Raw genomic sequence first — 19940 nt, 5'->3', positions numbered from 1 at the left:
GAGGTCTGCCCTGACCACTCTAGCTAAAGACATCCTCCCCAGCCTCTGCCCAGTCCTTTCCTTTCATTGCATCCTGGTTTTATTTTCTCATCAGTTGCTGAATGTATTGGTGTCGAGGAGCATAGTAACTCCTTTAACTAGAATATAAGCTCCAGGAAAGCAGCAATCGTGTGTTTTTCTGTTTTACTGCTCTACCCCCAGTGTTTATAACAGTTCCTGGCATATAGTAAGTGCTCAATAAAGATTTGTTAAATGAATGAATAACAAGCCCAAGGGGGGAAAAAAAAAAACCCTTGTGGCATAGCTTACAAATCCTTTGCAAGCATATGATTACCTGCCACTGTTCTCGTCAATTCTCCACCCCATGCAGATGGAACTACCTGCAGTTTCCCCATCATACTGCCCCGGCCTCTAAGCTTTTGCACACACTGTTCCTTTGGTCTGCTCTTCCTTCCCATACAAAAATGCTGCAGACTACTTATTCTCAAAAGTTTTATATCAGAAGTTTCGTCCTTCAAGAAGCTTTTCTCAAAAATGTTGAGGTTAGCAGATGCAAACTATTATATAGAGAGTGGATAAACAAAAAGGTCCGACTTTATAGCACAGGGAACTATATTCAATATCCTGTGATAAACCATAATGGAGAAGAATATAGAAAAGAAAGTATATATATGTATACGTATATATCACTTTGCTGAATCATTTTGCTGTACAGCAGAAATTACCATAACATTGTGATTCAACTATACTTCAATTTAAAAAGAAAAGAAGCTTTTCTGTCTCCCCACTCCCAGCCCATGGTGCGGTCCTCCTCCGCCAGGTCTCCCAGGCACTCCACATGCTCTCTGCACTTCACTGATATTTACTGGTTACTCCTCTGTCTTCAGGACCATATGGCCCAGGCCAGCAGGACCAGGCCTCCTTAACTACTGAGTCCCTGGCCCAGCCATAGGGCCTGGTGGGGCTCAGTAAATATGTGATATAATCAGAAGCAGATGAACTAAGCGAGCTGAAGATCTGCTCTTTCCCCAATCCAAACTTGTGAAGGTCAGAGAGAATGTAGGCCGTGATGGATTTTAGGAGCTGGGTGGTGCAGTGGAGATAATTACTGGAGTGTTAGAATCACAGACGTCCTGCTCTGCATCACCTGACCACTCCACCTGGCGAGGAGAGCTCCAGATTAGAGGTTGGAAAGGTGGCACCTCTCCTGGCTCCCCTGTGACATCAGCAGGGCTGGGTTTCCCTCTCCCTGAGCACCTCCCTGCATCTGGGTCTCCTAGTGAGTTGTGGAGAAAAAGCTGATGTAAAACTCCAGCCCTGCAGAAAAGGACCCAGTGGTCTTGGTGAACAATAAGGGGAATACAGCAAGCCTGCCATACAATATAGTTGGTGGGGGGGAGAGAAAACGAATGAATGAATGGAATTTATAGTCACCTTGGAGTCAATCCTTCTTACCAGAAAGAACTCAGTCTTTGGCACCTTATTAGAAAACTGGGCTAGATCCAGCCTTCATCGATGCATTTGAAGAGGGTTGTGGAAAGGACACTGGAGAAATAATCAAATGGAATTACATGACAGAAAACTGAAAAAACAAGTATGAAGTTGGAAAGGCTAAATGGTCATGGTCATATCACACAGCGGCTCTTAGTGATGTAGCTGACGTTTAACTTCTCAGGGCCATTTCACCTGTGCATTTTTTCCTCAGTACACAACCTCCCTGAATATGAATATTTATTAGACAAAGGAGACTGACTTCTCCTCCCTTTCCACTGTGGCTCAAAGGAGAGAAAATGGGCTCCAACTGCAGCAAGAGAGAGGCAGATTAGATAGGCAGAAGGACTTCCTGGAGGTGCGAACACTCAGTGCAGGAAAGAGGTTGGCAGTGACTCATGCAGACCACTGAGTCAGTGGGACGAAGTGAATGCCTCTGAAGATGGTTTTAGGTTTTGATTTTGAATGCAACAATACCGACAAAGTGCCTGACACTTGGTGATGCTCAGGAAATACCTTTCTTTCCCCTTTTTGAAGAGCTGGTTCTCCCCAAGAACAGGTATTTGCTGGAGAGAGGGACTATCACCTAATCGTTCACAGCTGGTTTCTTGAGATTCTAGCTGTGGGCTCTGTCTAAAACATCGCCAGGGTGCCGTGCTCCGGGCACACGTCGCTGAGCTGCCCACAACCCTAAGGGGCTCTGCCTTCCCTTAGTGGTGACTTGAGTGGGTGCCTGGGGGGATTGGAAACCTCCACACTTTTGCTCTGACTCCCAAGGGCAATGACTCTCAGTGGAGAGATCCACTCACCTCAGAGGGGTCACTTTGGAGCCTCAAGATGGGACATGGAGATTTAAAAAGCATATGGGGTGGGGGGCAGTGGAATCCCTGCCCTTTTCGTATATGGAGGCAGAAAGTAAAACCTGGTTAGCGGGGCCCAGCTGGACCAGCGGCTACACCTCATCCCCTGGGGGTGTTCACTAGCTCTTGAGGGCTCAGGGACCATTTAATTTTTGGACTTATCATGAAGGGCACTGATTTGGAATCAGCAGCTTCTCAACAGGGTTTGACTCAACATCGATAGGCCCAGTTTTAAGGACCCTTCCTGGGGAAGCCGGGGCTGGGAAATCTCCTCGTCCACCCCAGGAACTAGGGAAACAGCTCACACGTTTATCGAGCTCTTGTGTGTCAATGTCTGTGCTTCATGCTTCACATGGAAGCTCTGGTTTCCTCTTCTCAGCATCCCTGCTCAGCAGGTTCCATCCTTAACCCCATTTTACAGATGAGGAAACAAAGGCACAGAGAAGGAAGGTAACTTGCCAAAAGTCACACAGCTAGTAAATGGGACAGTTGGGATTTGAACTTACTTGAAGTGCTTACAGGGACCTCCATTGGCAGTTGCTGCATGAGAGGAAGGCAGCATCTCCGAACCGTCGGGCAGGATTTGCCAGAAGCTCTGTCAGGCAAGAACGGGAGACTAAGGTGAGGACACTCTTCCCATCCCAGCCCTGCCGCTTCTCGCCTGTGTGACTCTGAGCTAGTTCCTTGCCCTCTGTGACTTCTCTGAGTAATCCTTGTTTACCTGAGTTGACAGAGTCCTCCCCCTCCTGCTCTCCCGATCAGCTCCCCACCCTACACACAAGAGGGCCAGCTCCCCACAGAGCCGTGTCCACCACAGGAGGGAGTGGGGATGGTTGGGCAAGACCTGGGGTGTATGTGTCCCCAGCAGCCCCTCGATACTTTGTCCCTCCTGAAATCCCTCTGGAGACTCTGGGCTCCCATTTCTCACTTCTTCTAAGACTTCCTTTCTAAGAAGGCTTTTCCAAGGAGTGTTCTTTGTGGGGTGGGGAGGAAACCTACAGTTTCTCCTGCATTGGTTCTGACTTGGATGACAGGACAAAACACTACGTCAGTGCAATGATCCAAGCAGTCTGGCCTTGTTTCCTTATCGCCACTGTCGAAAGGGGACACCCCAGGTCTGAAGAGCCAGGTGTGGTGTGCCAGAGGGTGGCATCTGGTGGCCGAGGGTCGAACAGCAGAGGGGGCTTGAGGTGGCCGGGGAGAGGAGCTATTTAGAGGGCTACACTGATGTTTCGGTTGAACACCCTTTTAGCATCTATCTCTTCTTCGACCACGTGGGGGTGGATGTCCACGTTCATCCCTGCATCCCTGCACAGCTTGAGCAAAGTTCGAATGTTGTTCTTGGACAACCTCAGGTATCTGTGCGAGACAAGGCCAAAGCGGTCAGTTGAGGGTGGAGTCATTGCAGGCACAAACTTCATTGAAAAGAGCTTAGAGTTAAACAGTGTCAGTGTGGGACCTCTGTAAGGGACTGGCCCTCCAGACTTTCTGGAGCTGACAGAGGTCTCGTAAAAGACTGGGACACCCCACAGACTTGGTGGGTGTTTTTATTGGTATAACTCTTTTGGAAATCAATTTGGCAACATATATGCCAAGCACCTCCTGCCCCACCCCCCAAAAAACCAGGTTTATTATTATTATTATTATTATTATTATTTTTTTTTTTTTTTTTCGGTATGCGGGCCTCTCACTGCTGTGGCCTCTCCCGTTGCGGAGCACAGGCTCCGGACGCGCAGGCTCCGGACGCGCAGGCTCAGCGGCCACGGCCCACGGGCCCAAGCCGCTCTGCGGCACATGGGATCCTCCCAGACCGGGGCACGAACCCGTATCCCCTGCATCGGCAGGCGGACTCTCAACCACTGCGCCACCAGGGAGGCCCAAGGTTTATTATTTTTGACTCAGTAATTTCACTCAGGTCCTCACCTTATCCCAAGAAGAGAATTCAATGGAAAGAAAATCTACATAAACAAAAGTGTCTATTTTGGGGTTATATCAGCAATAGGAAAATAGGAAATTCCATCAACAGAGGAACGGTCAAGCAAAAAATGGAATATCCATTTCAAGGACTCTTCTGCTAGTGTTAAAATGTCATTAGGAAGAAGAAGATGCAATATGGCTGTGATGTTGTTGCCACATGGGGAGAAAAAACCAGGATGCAAATTGTTAGGTGTTTTCTCTCATCACTGCCATGTGTGTATAATCTGAGTGAGGCCGAGGACTGGGGGAAATCCAGGACAGTGGAAATAAAGGCTGAGAAAATTGTAGGAAGAGAGTTTTTTTTTTTTTAAGTGGTTACTTTTTAAAAAAAAATTATTTATTTTTTTTTGCTGCATTGCGTCTTCGTTTCTGTGCGAGGGCTTTCTCTAGTTGTGGCAAGCAGGGGCCACTCTTCATCGCGGTGCGCAGGCCTCTCACTATCACGGCCTCTCTTGTTGCAGATCACAGGCTTCAGACGCGCAGGCTCAGCAGTTGTGGCTCACGGGCCCAGTTGCTCCGCGGCATTGGGATCCTCCCAGACCAGGGCTCGAACTCATGTCCCCGGCATTAGCAGACAGATTCTCAACCACTGCGCCACCAGGGAAGCCCGAGGTGAGTATTTGTAATAGTATTCAAACAATTACAATTTTCAATTAAAAAATTAAAATGAAAACACTGATTTAAAATATTAGCTAAAGCCCCACCATTCTGACTTGTACTGAAGAATAGGACTGATGCCGTCTATGTGATTTAGACAGTATCTCTGCCATCATATCCCTTATTCCACCATCAACTTTGACCTTCCTCCCAGCTTTAGTATAAGGAGGGAGGCCCCCGATTCCGGCTGCATTCTGGTTGGTTAATTTGCTACAGATCGGGGGGAGGAGCTGCATATTGATAGAACCTGGCTTTTCTACCCACTGGGAATGGTCTCCCTACTCTTTCCTTTTTTTCTTCTTTCTTTTTTTTTTGGCCATACCTGTGGCCCGCAGGATCTTAGTTCCCCAACCAGGGGTTGAACCCAGGCCCTTGGCAGTGAAAGCCTGAAATCCTAACCAGTAGGCCACCAGGGAACTTCCCTTCTCTTTGAAGATCTGCCCAGAGCTTCCCTGTTCTTACAGGCAGCTCAGACCTCACTCACCAGCCCCTATACGTGTACTACCTTTCCCTGATATGGGTCAGGTCAGCCCCACCCTTCCCTGACCAGCCCAGCCCCAGGGGGCAATCTCACACATATCTACCTGTGGATGCTCACTAAGATTGCAAAGGACAATTTCATCTTTTTCTTGGGTGCTTTTCTAATGGCTTTTTAATTGCCATCTCTCCAAATATTCTCTCCCCTACCCTGTCCAAGTCTCTTATCTCCCCATCATGGAGCCCAGGTAGGCTGTCTTTGGCCAGAGTCAATTAAAGCCATTTTATCAATTTGAAACCCATAGCCAAAGTCATCCAGCTGTGGAGGTGGCATGAGCCAGAAGCCCCCTCTAGTCGAGGAGACTGCCTGTCCATCTTTCAGCCAGTTAGCCATTCCACCCCTCCATCCCCCAGCCAGTCAGCCAGCAGAGCAGGACGGTGTGATGGGGCCCTCGGATGCCAGGCATCTGAGGCCGTCTGAAATCTACAGGTGAGTTCACTGCTGTGAACTCTACAAGGCTGACTACCTTAGTCTCTTGTCCTATTTCCTCCTTTGCCAAAGTTTCTGAGTGTTGTCAGTTACATCTTTACAGCAAAGAATAACATTGGGCTGGGGAGGGATGCTTGGATTTGCGGGCAGAAACCAAGCTGTTTGGTGTTGCTGAAAACCAGTGGGTCTTGATAAGTATGACAAAGAGCAAGCAAGAAGTGAGACCCCTTGGTAAGAGCAGTAAATACCAAATGGTTTCATACTTTGTTCATGGTCCCTTTGGAGTCTAAAACCCCAAACACACAGCAGGTAGCCCTGGGAATGGCGGCTACTGTCATCAGCAACGCAACACCATTAGTGTAAAGGACCTTGGGGGAGTTTCCTGTTAAAACAAGGCCACAAACAACTCATTCTTTCCTTTGTGAATAATATTCATGGTTTCTTTTGTGAAACAAATAGAAATTTTAGAAAGGTTGTGTATGTGTCCAAAGGCGTGGCATCAAAATAGCAGCACCTAAATGTCGTGTCCATTCAGGAGACGATCCTCTAGAGAGTGAGGCTGCTCAGAAACCCAGCAGCTTCAGCCCCGGAGCAGCCCTCTGGGACTCAAAGACAGAGCCCGGACATGCTGCAGCCACCCTCCCTTGCTCTGGGCTCAGCCCAGGTGTATGAACCACAGACAGTCGTGAGCAAAGCCTGGTCTTGCAGAATGCGCCCAGCCCCACCTGCACAGAGCTGCTCACTGGCAGCTCAGCACCTCCTCCGGCTTCAGCATCCTCACCATCTCCATCTTGGGCTTGCTGATCTTCTCCATGAGGCTCTTCAACTTACGCTCGTAGGAGGCGTCGGGCGTCTTGCCAACCCAATCTCGCAAGAGGGTCGACTTCCATGGGACAAATATAGCATCCTGTAACATGGGTTCTATGATGCTTTGTCGATAGTATGGCGTTGAGCGCTGAGTGGACTCTTGGGTGATTTCATCCTTCATGTCTAAGTCTGAAATTGGACAGATGTCACCAGGGAGTTAGATCCTGGTAGGGGTGAGCAGTAGGGTGGACAGGAAGGGGATGAGGCCTGGAAGGCTGCAAGGGCTTCAGACATTACTGAGACATGAGGTCTTTTCAAAGCTTTGGCAGGTTCTCCTTCTTAGTATTTGTTTAATCTCCATTCATCTTTTTCTCCCTCCTTTCCCTTCATCTCCTCAACTCATTCCCTTTCTCTCCTTTCTTTCATTTCCTTCTCTCAATCTTCTCTCCCTCCCCAGAGAAAATTCACCTAAAGTGAACGTTAGCCTAAAGGGGGGTTAGGGGAAAGTATCAGAGGAGATCAACTTTGAGCTGGATTTTTTTTGTGCGGTTCGCGGGCCTCTCACTGTTGTGGCCTCTCCCGTTGCTGAGCACAGGCTCCGGACGCGCAGGCTCAGCGGCCATGGCTCACGGGCCCAGCCGCTCCACGGCATGTGGGATCCTCCCGGACCAGGGCATGAACCCATGTCCCCTGCATCGGCAGGCGGACTCCCAACCACTGCACCACCAGGGAAGCCCCTTGAGCTGGATTTTTAAAGGACAAATAGTTTATCAGATGAAAAAGGGAGGAACAGCATGGGCGGGCAGGAGGAACAGCATGCACAAAGACACACATATATGAAATGAAATAGTGAGGGTCTGATGTTACCCAAATATGGGGTTTGTACTGAGTGAAATACCGTTGGGACTAGAGCTTGGAGACCTTAACTATTTTCTTGTTAAACATACTCCTCTGTATTTTACAGATTTTTACGTGTGTGAGTGGAATATTTTCTTTTCATTTCTATTTCTAACTGGTGTGACTAGTATAGAGAAAACACTACTGTTTAAAATGTTTTTTTCTAGTACACCAACAACCATACCAGATTTTATTATTTTTTGACTAGAATTTCTTGAGTTTTGTAGAAAGGCAATCATATCAGGAGAAAAATGAAAATATATCCCTCCTACTGTTTATAAAAATTATGTACTCTTCTTGACATGTTGCATTTGACAGACCCTCCAAAACAATGTCAATAATGATGATAGCAGTCATGCCTCATTTTGTTCCTGATTTTAATTAAAGTGATTCAGCATTTCTTCATTTAGAATGATATTTGCCACTATTTTTGGAATATGTTTTATAATATTTAGCAGCTTTAATCTTGGTTTACATAGAATTTTTATTAGTAATAATTGCTTGATTCTATTTATTGCTTTTCTATCATCTACTGATCATATGGTTTTCCTTTAATTTCTTGATGTAATAAATTATGTTATTAGATATCTTGATATTGATTAACCTAACCATTCGTAACCTGCTATAATAAATCCCACCTGGTCACGGTTTGTTATTCATTTCATACGTGGATATATTTGCTATATTTTCATACATTAAGTCTACTTGCTAAAATTTTTTAAATCATTTAAAAATCATCTATTATTGTGAGATTGGCCTGCTTTTTTGCCTAATCTTTTAAGTTTAAGGTTATGATGGCTTGTCAAATTAATGCACAAATGTCTGTATTTTATATGGCCTGCAATAGTTGAAGTAACATTGGGATTATTTGCTTTTTAAATGTTAGGTAGAACTTGGTGTGAAATCATTTGTCCTGGTGCCTTTTGTAGTGGGAAAATGTCTACCATCTTTCAATTTTTACCTCAGAAATTGCTCTATTCAACTTTTCTACTCTTTATTATGTCCATTTTGATAATTTACAGTCTGATAGGAAATTATTCATTTATGCTGGATTTTCAAATGTATTGTGTAGATGTGCATATAGTATTCTATTATAATTCATTCATTTAATGTATTTCTTACCTTTGCTTATGCATCCTTTCTCATATAAAATCTTGTATATTTTTGACTATTCTTTTGACAAGGCTCATGATAATTTCATACTATTTGTCACTTGGTTTTCTAAAAAGCTGGCTTTGGATTTATCCTTTTAACTACTTTTAATCTTGTATTTCATTAAAGTTAGCTGGTATTTAATGTATTAATTTCTCTTTTTCGTATTAATTATTTCTTCTATATCATTAAATTAATAAAAGTGTTAATTTTTTGTTTGTTTTATACAGATAAGAACGATTACTTTTAGTTTTTGCTGTAAATTTTCTTCTGGGCATAGATTTTGCCTTCATCCCGTGGATTTGGGTATGAAACAGACTTATTTTCAATAGTTTTTTTCTTTGAAATAATGGTATTTTAGGAGTGTTTCTTAATTTCTGTTGAGATTATATTTTAATTTTAATTTTATTTCTAATTATTGCTTTAGGATACTGTAGGTGGCCCTAAAATCTTTACTATTTTGAATGTTAATGTTTTCTTTTGATGAACATGCAGATGATTTTTAGAAATATTCTTTGGCCATATAAAAATGTGTGTTCTCTGTTCAACTATAAAGTTATGGTTTGTTAATTACATTGTTAGATTCTTCTAGGCACTTACTGTAATTGTCTCTGTGATCTGTCTATTGGGTTCTGAAAGAGGTATTTTGCAGTCTCCTACTATAACTTTATTTTTGTCAGATTCTCTGCACTTCTAAATGTTTATCTATTTAACTACTATTTTTTTGTTGTGTGTAGGTTTATTGTTATTATTTGTTCTCTTCAACATTTTAAAATATCCCTCTTTTACCCTGTTGTTTCTTTTAGCCTTAAATCTACCTCATATGTTTGCATTTCTTATTACCTCTTTGCCTATCTTTTTTTCATTCTTTCTATATCACATGATTTTTTTTTTTTTTTTTTTTTTTTTTTTTTTTTTTTTTTTTGCGGTACGCGGACCTCTCACCGTTGTGGCCTCTCCCGTTGCGGAGCACAGGCTCCGGACGCGCAGGCCCAGTGGCCATGGCTCACGGGCCCAGGTGCTCTGCGGCATGTGGGATCTTCCCGGACCAGGGCACGAACCCGTGTCCCCTGCATTGGCAGGCAGACTCTCAACGACTGCACCACCAAGGAAGCCCTATATCACGTGATTTTAAGTGTGTATCTAGATTTTGATTTTTACACCAATTATTTCCTAATTTGGTGCCTCTGCTCTCTTCTAGGGCATTTTCTATAGATGAATGGATAAATGGCTGAGAAAGTCCCTAAATATTTCTGAATTTGCAAATATCATTCATTCACCCTGACAGTAACTTATATACGGGCTGAGGATAGGATTATGAGACTATAAGTCTTTGCTCTCAGTAGTCTATAGGTGTTCATTTCACTTCTAGATTGATGCTAATCTGACTCTTTTTCCTTCGTAAGTTGTTCTTCCTGTAAGCTTGCAAGATTTCATAAATAAAATTCAGGAATTTTACCAGGATATGTCTGGGGGAGTCTAGGCCTTCTACAATTACATAAATGGAGGGCCAGTGGCCTGGAGAGAAGCTTTGACTTGCCCAAGTTCTCATAATGAGTCAGTGACTGAACTGGAATCTTTATGTCCAGTATGGCTCTCTAAACTGACAGCTGGCCCCTAATAGAGTGATAGGGTCAGGTGGTGTTAGCAGTCTGGTTGTGCATGGTGGAAACTGGTCCTATGTTCCAGGAGAATCCTGAGCTACACGTCTTCATTGACACAAATTGAAATCCCTTGGAGAAAGGGCCATAGCCTTTCCTGAGACATCTGATCCTCTTCTGGGTCAAGGTAGGTCTCACGTAGGAAAGAAGAGTAGTACTAGAAAAGGTAATGATAATTTTACATATTAGCTAACATTTATTGCATAATGTATGTGCCAGGCAGTGTTCTAAAGCCTTTCTAGGGAGGGGGGCAACTACAGTCTCACAACCATGTCACATCCATTGAACAAATGGGAAAGTGGAGGATTGGAGAGATTAAGTCATGTGCCCAAGATGCCATAGACAGTGGTGGATCCAGGAAAATGTGAACCCAGGTTGTCAGTGCCTTTTTCTGGGAGCCTGTCCTGGCTACCCTCTTGGACAAAATGTCCCATGTTCCTGAGTCCATGGCTGAACAGATAAGTTAAGATTTCTGGTGAGCTATGTTTGGGACTCCAGGGACTACTTTGTACTCATGGAGACAGAGTTGGTAACTGCCCTCCAACTCTCTGCATTAGGAATACACCCGTGCCTGGCATGGGCAGAATGCTCTGAGCATAGTGGGCAAGGACAGAAAACCCAATGAGCTCCATTTCCTTAGTCTAGATGCACAGACTTTGTCAAGGTTTACTTTGGAAATGTGTTCCCAGTGTTTTCCCAGCATCTTTTAGTGGCCCTTAGCCAGAGTCACCTTTTAAAAATTCAAATCTAACTTGGTAGGTTCCTTCCTAAAATTTTTCAATGACTTGCCATTGCACTCAATCAGGTTTGTGCTTTGGAAAAGCCAATGTGAGACTTATGCTTTCAGCCAAGATAGGGTAACAGGGACTGGATTTATCCTTCCATCTTAAGCAGCTATAAAGTGGGGCCTGATACATGAAACAGGCTTTTTCAGACATTGGACAACAGGTGACTCAGGGCAGTGGCCCTTGAGAAAAGGAGAGGTGAGTCCCATGGGAGCCCCAGCTGAGAGCTGGGAGATGTTTCCAGGTTGCAGCACAGGGAGGGGAAAACCTAGATAGTATCTAGCAATTTCCCTGAGTTGGGGAGAGAGAATAGACAATTTAAATGGGCCAAGGAAGCTAGAATTCACAGGGCAGAGTAAGAGGAGAAAACTGCATGGAGAGCTGCAGAGATCTGTAGCAGCTTCTCTCAGCTGAATACTAGTTATGCAGGAGAGGAAACTACATAGATAGAACTGGTAGACAAGACCACTAAAACAGCTATTATAACTGTATAGCTCTGTATGTTCAACAAAGCTTGAGCATGCTAAGGCGAGGCACAGAAGGCTGAAAATGACCCAGATTGAAATTCTAGACATGAAAACTACAATGTCTAGTATGAAAAATACATTGGGTGGGATTAATAGCAGATTAGGTATCGTAGAAGGAAAAATCAGTGAATTTGAAGACATAGCGACAGACACTATACAAAATGAAACACAGAGAGAAAAGACTGGGAAAAAACCCTACTGAGTTGCAGAACTTCAAATATGTGTAATTGTGGTGCCTGAAGGAGAGGAGGAGAGTGGAGGAGTGAAAATATATTTGAAGAAATAATGGTCCAAAATTTTCCAAATATGATGGAAACTATAAACTAAGAATCTCAACAAACCCCAGACACAAACACAAGAAACATGAAGCAAACGACATCAAGACACATCATAATCAAGATGCTTGAAAACTTCCAGAGAAGTCAGAGGAAAAAAGATACATTACAGGGAACATATAAATAAAGATGACAGCCAACTTCTCACTGGTGACAATGCAAGCTAGAAGGCAGAGCACAACTTTAAAGCATTGAAGAAAAAAGCTTGTCAGTCTAGAATTCTACACTCAGCAAAAGTACCTTTCAGAAACAAAAGTGAAATAAGGACCTTTTCAGATATATAAAAGCTGAAGGAATTTGTCACCAACAAGCCCACACCATAAGAATCGTTGAAGGAAGACCTTTAGGCAGAAGGAAATGGCTCCAGGCAGAAAGCTGGACCTATGTAAAGCAATGAAGGGCACTAGAAATGTTAATTATGGATAAACATTGAAGTCTCTCTAAAAGATACTTGCTTAAAGCAAGAGTAATAACAGTGTATTGTGGGGTTTATAATAACTTGTGGAGAAATACAATGAATGGCAATAATAGCCTGAGGGTTGGGAGAGGAGAAATGGAAGTATGTTCTATGTGAGTGATACAGACTATGAGGTGAAGGTAGGCTGTGATATGTCAAAGATGAATCCCGTCAACCCTAAAGCAACTACTAAGATAGCACAGCAAAGAGTTATAGTTCACAAGCCAACAAAGAAGATAAAATGGAATCACAAAAACTACTCAGCCCAAAAGAAGGCAGAAAAACAGGAAGGGGAGGGCAAAGAATAGATGGAATAAATTAGACACAAATACCAACATGGTAGGTTTAAACTCAACCATATCAATGATTACATTCAGTGTAAATGGTCTAAATATCCCAATGGGAAGATTGAAATTGTCAGACTGGGTTGAAAATAATGCAAGGCCCAATCATCTGCTGCCTCTAAGAAACTCCCTTTAAATATAAAGACCCAAATAGATTAGAAAGGCCAGTTTGGTAGCCATAGAGGAGGAAAGCTATTGGAGGTTCTTAGGGTGGAACAGGATCGGGGTTAAACTAAAATAACAGTAGTTAAAGTGGAGAGGGAATGAAAGAGATGAAAGGTATGAAGGAGGTACAATCTCCAGGACCCGGTAACGGGTCATAAAGGGTTGTGGAGGGAGACAACTTCTGACTTGGGCCACTGTGCTGGGCCAGTGCTAGCCCATGTGATGGCCCCTGGGAAGGGGAGGCATGGGGGTTTGTGGAGCCTGAGGGACATCCAAGCTAACACTGGGAGCAGGCATGTAGATGGAGCTCAAGAGAAAAGGCTGTCTGGAGATTTGGATTTGGAATTCACTAGACAGTGGTGAAAGCCACTCCTTTGGATAGAATCAGCCAGGAAACTCGTATAATGGGATGGGAATGGCAGTACTGATCAGTGGGGAGTTCAGAGGGGAAATTTAGGTCTGGGAAGGGGGAAAGAAGGGAAGGTTGGTTAGTAGCAAGTTAGAAATATATGAGGTTAATAAATTTAAGTGGAAATTATGTGTGGGTCAGAGAAGCCTTATGGAAATCAGATGAAGCAGGGGAAAGAAGCCCACCAAATGGGAATATTTGCACCCTTTATTCACGAAAGTGAGGTGACCCAAGACCGCAGCTTCAGCTTAGCCATATGGATCTCTTGCTGCCTTGAGTCTGGGTTGGGCTGACCTAGAGGCTGTACTGGGAGGGGGACAAGGAATCAACATTTATGGGTGAGCCCTCAGAGGGGACCAGGAGAGGGTGGTGAAAGAGGAAAGAAAGTAGAAGAAAGTGTGCTCAGGGAATTCAAGGGAGGAGAGGCAATGGAGGAGAAGGGAGTGGCCGCAGGCTGTGGCATCCTGAATGTGCCAAATGGTAATCAGTGGAGGGACAGGGGCATTTCAGCAGTTTAAAGGAAGTGAGTGGAAGTGTGTTTTTTTTTTTTTTTTTGCGGTACGCGGGCCTCTCACTGTTGTGGCCTCTCCTGTTGCGGAGCACAGGCTCCGGATGTGCAGGCTCAGCGGCCATGGCTCACGGGCCCAGCCGCTCCGCGGCATGTGGGATCCTCCTGGACCAGGGCACGAACCCGCGTCCCCTGCATCGGCAGGCGGACTCTCAACCACTGCGCCACCAGGGAAGCCCTGAGTGGGAGTTTTTGTGAAAATTAGGTGAGGTGACAAAGGCGAAACAGTCTGCTCTGAAAAGCAAAAGTATTCCACATGGGTGTTGTCACTGTTGTTTCTATTAGCTTCGGTGTTCTGGAGCCAGGGACAGTTAATATCATTCATTCAGAACACTCACAACGTTTTGCAGATCCTGATTTTGTGGCCATCACAACACTGAAAACACAGAAGAGCAGGAGTGGGTGTGATTGCACAGGCTGAGTTGTCACATTCCAGTCCCGAAGGTGGTGGGGAATGTTTGATGGTCACGCCCACCAGGTCACACAGGACCATGACGTGGAGAGTGGAAATAGCTTACTCTTCCGACAGGGAACTTGGGACACACAGGGGATCTGGTTCTTTAAAATGACGCTAATGATTTGGGTGCTGAGTGGGGCTGAAGGAGGTTAGAAACAGATGTTCTGGTCTAGAATACTTTTCCTTGATCTACACTTATCCCCTCTTAGACTCCTGCTTTAGCCCTTAACTGCCTCTACGCCCTTCCTAGAGGCTGCTTTGTCTTGATCTTCACTCCCAAACCAGATCTTGCTCACTCATTTCAGGCTTCCTGACAGCCTTCGCAGTAAGTTCCCATTACTGTGCCCAGGCTCAGCCCTGACTCAGTCCTGGGTGCCACACCTGGATGCCCAGGTGGTTCCTGGATACCTCTGAGCAGCTGCTGCACTTGAGGGGCATGAGCACCTGCTGACCCCCAGTGGCCATTGGTTGTATTACATTAGGAGAAGGAAGACTGCTCTCCAACAGGGTGGTTTTGTGCGGGACAGGGCTGGGCAGATGCAGGGGGAACTGCAGAAGACCAAATAGCTGGCGAGTCAGCCTGCCCTGCTGGCGTCCTTGTTCCGTGAAATGAAAAAAATGAATCGACTTGCATGAGAGTTTCTCTTAGGGAAGGAACAGCCTTTGTTTAGAAAAATATCTTGATAGATTACACTGAGTGTGGAATGAGACAGTGAAACAAAGGAAACAAAGTGATCCCTTGATGTAAGAAGCCAATGGGAATGTGCGGGGCAAGGAAGGCAGAGGATGGAATGGAGGGGAGAGGAAAGAGAGAAGAGGGAGAGCTGAGCAGAACCAGGACTAGAGTGAGACAAACGAGGTACCCAGGGGACAAAATTTAAGGAGGTGCTTGCTTTCAGGCTCATGAAAGTGCAGGGTTGGCACCTGAGAGAGAGCACCTCCTTAAATGTTGTGACTTGGGTACCTGGCTTGTCTGCCTCTAGCCCTAGTCTTGGGGTTGAGGAAAACATCTGGAGGCCACCCCTGCAGGAAATGTAGCCAGGGAAATCTGGTGGCAGGGGACAAAGGATTTTGAAGAACAAGAGGGGATCATAATCGACTTCTAATATGTTTGCTGTGTAAGTCTGTGATGTAATTATTTCCCTTTGTTGCCCGAAACCTTCAGTAAAGTCTGCTTATACATAAAGGCTTCATGTGAAAGGTTTGGGGAGAAGTGAAGGGAATGTGTTCTGTGTTTGGGTTGGCAGAGAGCCGGGAGAAGGAAACAGCCACTGGAAGTGAGACCTAGAGATGCTCAGGGTCCCAGCAGGATCAGGACACTGAGAGTGACGGGAAACTTGGGGAAGGTGTGGGGCTTCCCACAGGACATAAGTCAATCTCTTTCTACTTTTTAAAAAAAATTTATTTATTTTTTATTTTTGGCTGCATTGAGTCTTCATTGCTGCGCTCGTGCTTTCTCTAGTTGCGGTGAGCGGGGGCTACTCTTTGTTGCGGTACGCGGGCTTCTCACTGCGGTGGCTTCTCTTGTTGCGGAGCACGGGCTCTAGGCACGCGAGCCCAGTAGTCGTGGCTCGTGGGCTCTAGAGCACAGTCGTTGTGGCGCATGGGCTTAGTTGTTCCGCAGCATGTGGGATCTTCCCGGATCAGGGCTCGAACCTGCGTCCCCTGCATTGGCAGGTGGATTCTTAACCACAGCACCACCAGGGAAGCCCTCTTTCTACTTTTCAAATAAACTTTTTATTTTGGAGTTCTTTTTTTTTTTTTTTCTTTTTGCGGTATGTGGGCCTCTCACTGTTGTGGCCTCTCCCGTTGCGGAGCACAGGCTCCGGATGCGCAGGCCCAGCGGCCATGGCTCACGGGCCCAGCCGCTCCGCGGCATATGGGATCCTCCCAGACCGGGGCACGAACCCGTATCCCCTGCATCGGCAGGCGGACTCTTAACCACTGCGCCACCAGGGAGGCCCTATTTTGGAGTTCTTTAAGATTTACAGAAGAGTTGCAAAGATGGTACAGAGAGTTCCTATACACGCTTCACTCAGTTTCCCTTAATGTTAACATCTTACATAAGCAGGGAACAAGCAATTAACATGGGCACATTACAGAGCTTTTTTGGGTCTCACCAGTTTTTCCACTGAAGAGCTATTTTAGGATTCAGTCCAGGATCCTGCCTTGCATTTAGAGCCAATCATATTTAATTCTGACAGGCAAGTAACTACAGTTTGGTTACAATGACTTTTTCAATGAAATAGAAAAAAAAGAGCTTTTCTTGGGCACAGTGGGGGCAGTTTGTACAGGAGAACGAGCCCCTGCTTGAAGGCTCCTTCCCCTCTTCCTTTGGGCTAATTGGAATCCCTTCCAGATTTCTTTTTTACCATACGCCTCCATCCCAAGGGGCCAGGCCCAATAAATGCATCTGTTTTTCCAACACAGACCACCAGAGAACGTTAGCAAAATGTTTTACTTAGAAATAACCATTTGCTAACATTTATTGAGCACCTACTCTGTATCAGGCTAAGTATGTTCCGCGCCTCAACCCACAACTATACTGTGAGGCAGGTAATGTTATGTTTCATTTTCTGGATGTGAAAACTAGACCCCAGAGTTGGAGTGGCTTGGGATTATATAACATCTCATATACAATTGTTATCGATTGGTGGGGCTGGGGTTTGAACTCAGGCAGTCTTGGCAATAGGTATCTGGCATAACCCAAGCCCACCTCTTCTTGGGTGCAAGCATCGCCTGGCAGATTTCAAGCCAGCAGGTGTGGTACCTTCTGTAGCACCTTGACATCGTCACAGCATCTAAACTAATTAGATCATTTGGACATGAGGTTGATATCACCAAAATGGCTTCAGGAACCTGGGGGACATTATACTGGCTTCCTGAGAAGAGAACACCCTGGTGCCAGCTGAGCCTTGACATTCGCTCGCCTCCTGTCCAGGTCACACCCCCTTGCGCTCTGATTCCCCAAACAGTCACGTGGGGCTCCTGCACACACAGAGATTGGGTTGACATGGATGGTGCTGCCCTAAGGATGCTGTGAGCTTTTGGTCCCTCTGATAGGAGGGCAGTTCTGAGGACAGTTCTGGCATCCGGACCAAGGCGCTTCCCTTACCAGATTTCCTAGGTGCATCCTTGGGGTAGTTGCTCGGGGTCATGCTGCTGAGGCATTTTCCCTTTGCTTCCACTCTGTAGAGGCTTCAGTATAGAGCAGAGGCTTCCTCATCCTTTCTGGAGCTTTGCCCTGAGGCCTGGGAGGGGAGCTGGAGAGACATTACAGGCTAGAGAACAGGGATCTGGCTCCGCCTCCTTCATTGCCGAAATGAGCAAGTTCAAGGGCTTGCTGAAAGGCAGGCGAGGGGGCCTAAGGAGAGTCCTGCTCTGGGTGCCGGGACACTGGGACAGGGATGCACACTGGTGTCTGCTCACCAGGGCCTCCCTCCTGTCCCTATAGCTCAGAGGGAGGCCATGAGGGACCTTGGAAACCACAGCCTTCGCTGGCGGTCTCCTCTTTCCAGTGGCACTCCTGAGTGATTTAGGGGAGGGAGGTGGCACCCGGGAAGAATGAACTCTACCACAGGGGTGCAAGTCTTCCCACCGGGATGTGCAGAGTGTTGGGTGGGGGCTGGATGGGTGGAGGGGGCAGGGAATCCATTTGGGTGCTAGTGTGGGGGCAGGAGTGAATTTTAGAGCTTTAAATTTAAAAAAAAGTAGCCGATCCCGCGCAGGAGCAGAGTGGGGGCCCCTCCTTCACGTGGAGACCGTGGTGGGGCCGTGTCACCTGCTTAGAGAATGCCACCTGGTGGTTCCCTCCCCGCTGTTTCTGGACATTTTTGGCTTTCTTTTCTGCCTTCACAGGTGCTGCAGAGAGCGTCACCACCTTGGGTTTGTTCTTCTGAAAGAACAGGGAGAAAAACCCTGTGGCTGGCCCACTGGGCACAGACCAGCCCTGCACCCTGCAGAGTGGAAGGTGCCCCCCAGCTTTCGCACCCACTCTGGCGCTCCCGTTCCCCCTCGCAGCCCCTCTGCCTCCTGACGCACCCGGTGTCCATATCACACCACCCCCAGGATGATCTTCCAACTCCAGGTCTGGCTGTCCCTCTCCACCTCAAAATCCATCACTATCGCCCTCCACGTGAGGGCCCCCTGCCCCAGCCTGGTAGGTATTCCTTCTGGCCCTCAGATGGCCTCTCTCGCTGCCACTTCCCTACTGCGACCTCCAGTCTTCAAGCCCAGCCAGGGCTGCCCCCTCTGCCCAGAACCCCTCCTCTCCTTGCCCCGCTCCAACACCGCCTTGTCCTCCCAGAGCTGTGATCACAATGCCTCCTGCCTTTCTATTTCCCCGGGTGCTCCTGTCTGCCTGCTGGGAAAGGAAGGTCAGGCACATGCAAGTCCATTCAGAGCACATGTGCTCAGCCCTGAAAGCTGCCCCCAGGAACACCCAGGGAGAGAGTAAGTCTCCTTAGGGAGCACCAGGGCCCATCGGGGGAGGGGCCCACAGACGCACATCCAGGCCCATCTCTAAGGGGTGGGCATGGGGCGCTGGAGCATCGTGGGGAAGCTGAATCAACTAGGTCTTCTCTTCGGGTGCGCCGTAGGGTGTCGGAGTCACGGGGTGATGGCTGAGACTGGTCTCCAGGGCTGACGGCCCGGCTTGCAACCCTGCTCTATGGCTGAGTGGCTGAGCAACCTTGGGCAAGGGACGGCTCTCTCTGGGGACGGGGACGATAGCAGAACCTACTTCCTAGGGTTATAGTGGGAAATACATGAATCACTGCACAGAAGTGCTAAGTCTTCCATGAATGTTAGCGACACAGTATGGGCGGAAGGAGGGTTTTGATAAGCCATCTGGATGTGTGGAAGGAAGCTGTCCAAGGTCCTGCTTAAGGCCGTCAAAGGATGGGGTGCTACTCAACTTTGGGGTTTTGTTTAGCTTAGTTGGGGGAAGAGGCGCAAGCTGGGGCCAGGGCTGATGCTGCAGGGTGATTAGAGAGAGGCTAAGGCCAACTTCCCCGGGGGTGGCCCACCTCCCACCTTCTCCTCTCAACCCTCAGCCTCTCCTCAAGAGTCACCTGAGTAGCTACCAGCCCCCATTTTTGGAGGAAGCTGAGTGGAATGGATGTGGTGATACCACAGACCCAAGGAAACTGCAATAGCCACGATTCAGTGGCCTCTGTAGCTGAGACTTTGAACCTCAGGGGTCTTCATGGATGGCAAATGAATCACAAGGGGCACAGCCCTCTGGGTAGCTCCATAATCGTGCTGAAGTGGAGAAAAGCCTGGATTGCCAGGAGAAGGGAGAGGAGGCTGCAGACAGCACCCCTCCAACCATCTTCACTAAAGGGTTCCCCTCCACCTGCCATACGAGACGGGCCACGGAAGCATCACCCTCTCTCTCAGGAGCTTCTTTCAAAATACAAACGC

The 19940-nt window shown here is 46.7% G+C and overlaps 1 protein-coding gene across 1 annotated transcript in view; it reads right to left on the bottom strand.

Annotated features, from left to right (window-relative positions):
• Window positions 1-3562: 3562 nt before the first annotated feature.
• The window catches only part of C19H16orf78 (chromosome 19 C16orf78 homolog), an 85890-nt gene continuing 69512 nt past the window's right edge, over window positions 3563-19940 (bottom strand). The window contains 4 exon segments of the mRNA XM_060083154.1: window positions 3563-3710; window positions 6696-6948; window positions 17632-17767; window positions 18298-18411. Of these exon segments, the coding sequence (XP_059939137.1) occupies window positions 3563-3710; window positions 6696-6948; window positions 17632-17767; window positions 18298-18411 (651 nt within the window).

The sequence above is a fragment of the Mesoplodon densirostris genome, chromosome 19 (genome assembly GCF_025265405.1).
Source record: "Mesoplodon densirostris isolate mMesDen1 chromosome 19, mMesDen1 primary haplotype, whole genome shotgun sequence".
Taxonomy (NCBI): Eukaryota; Metazoa; Chordata; class Mammalia; order Artiodactyla; family Ziphiidae; genus Mesoplodon; species Mesoplodon densirostris.
Note: the sequence above shows the minus strand (reverse complement) of the source record. Positions and strands in the feature narration are given on the sequence as shown.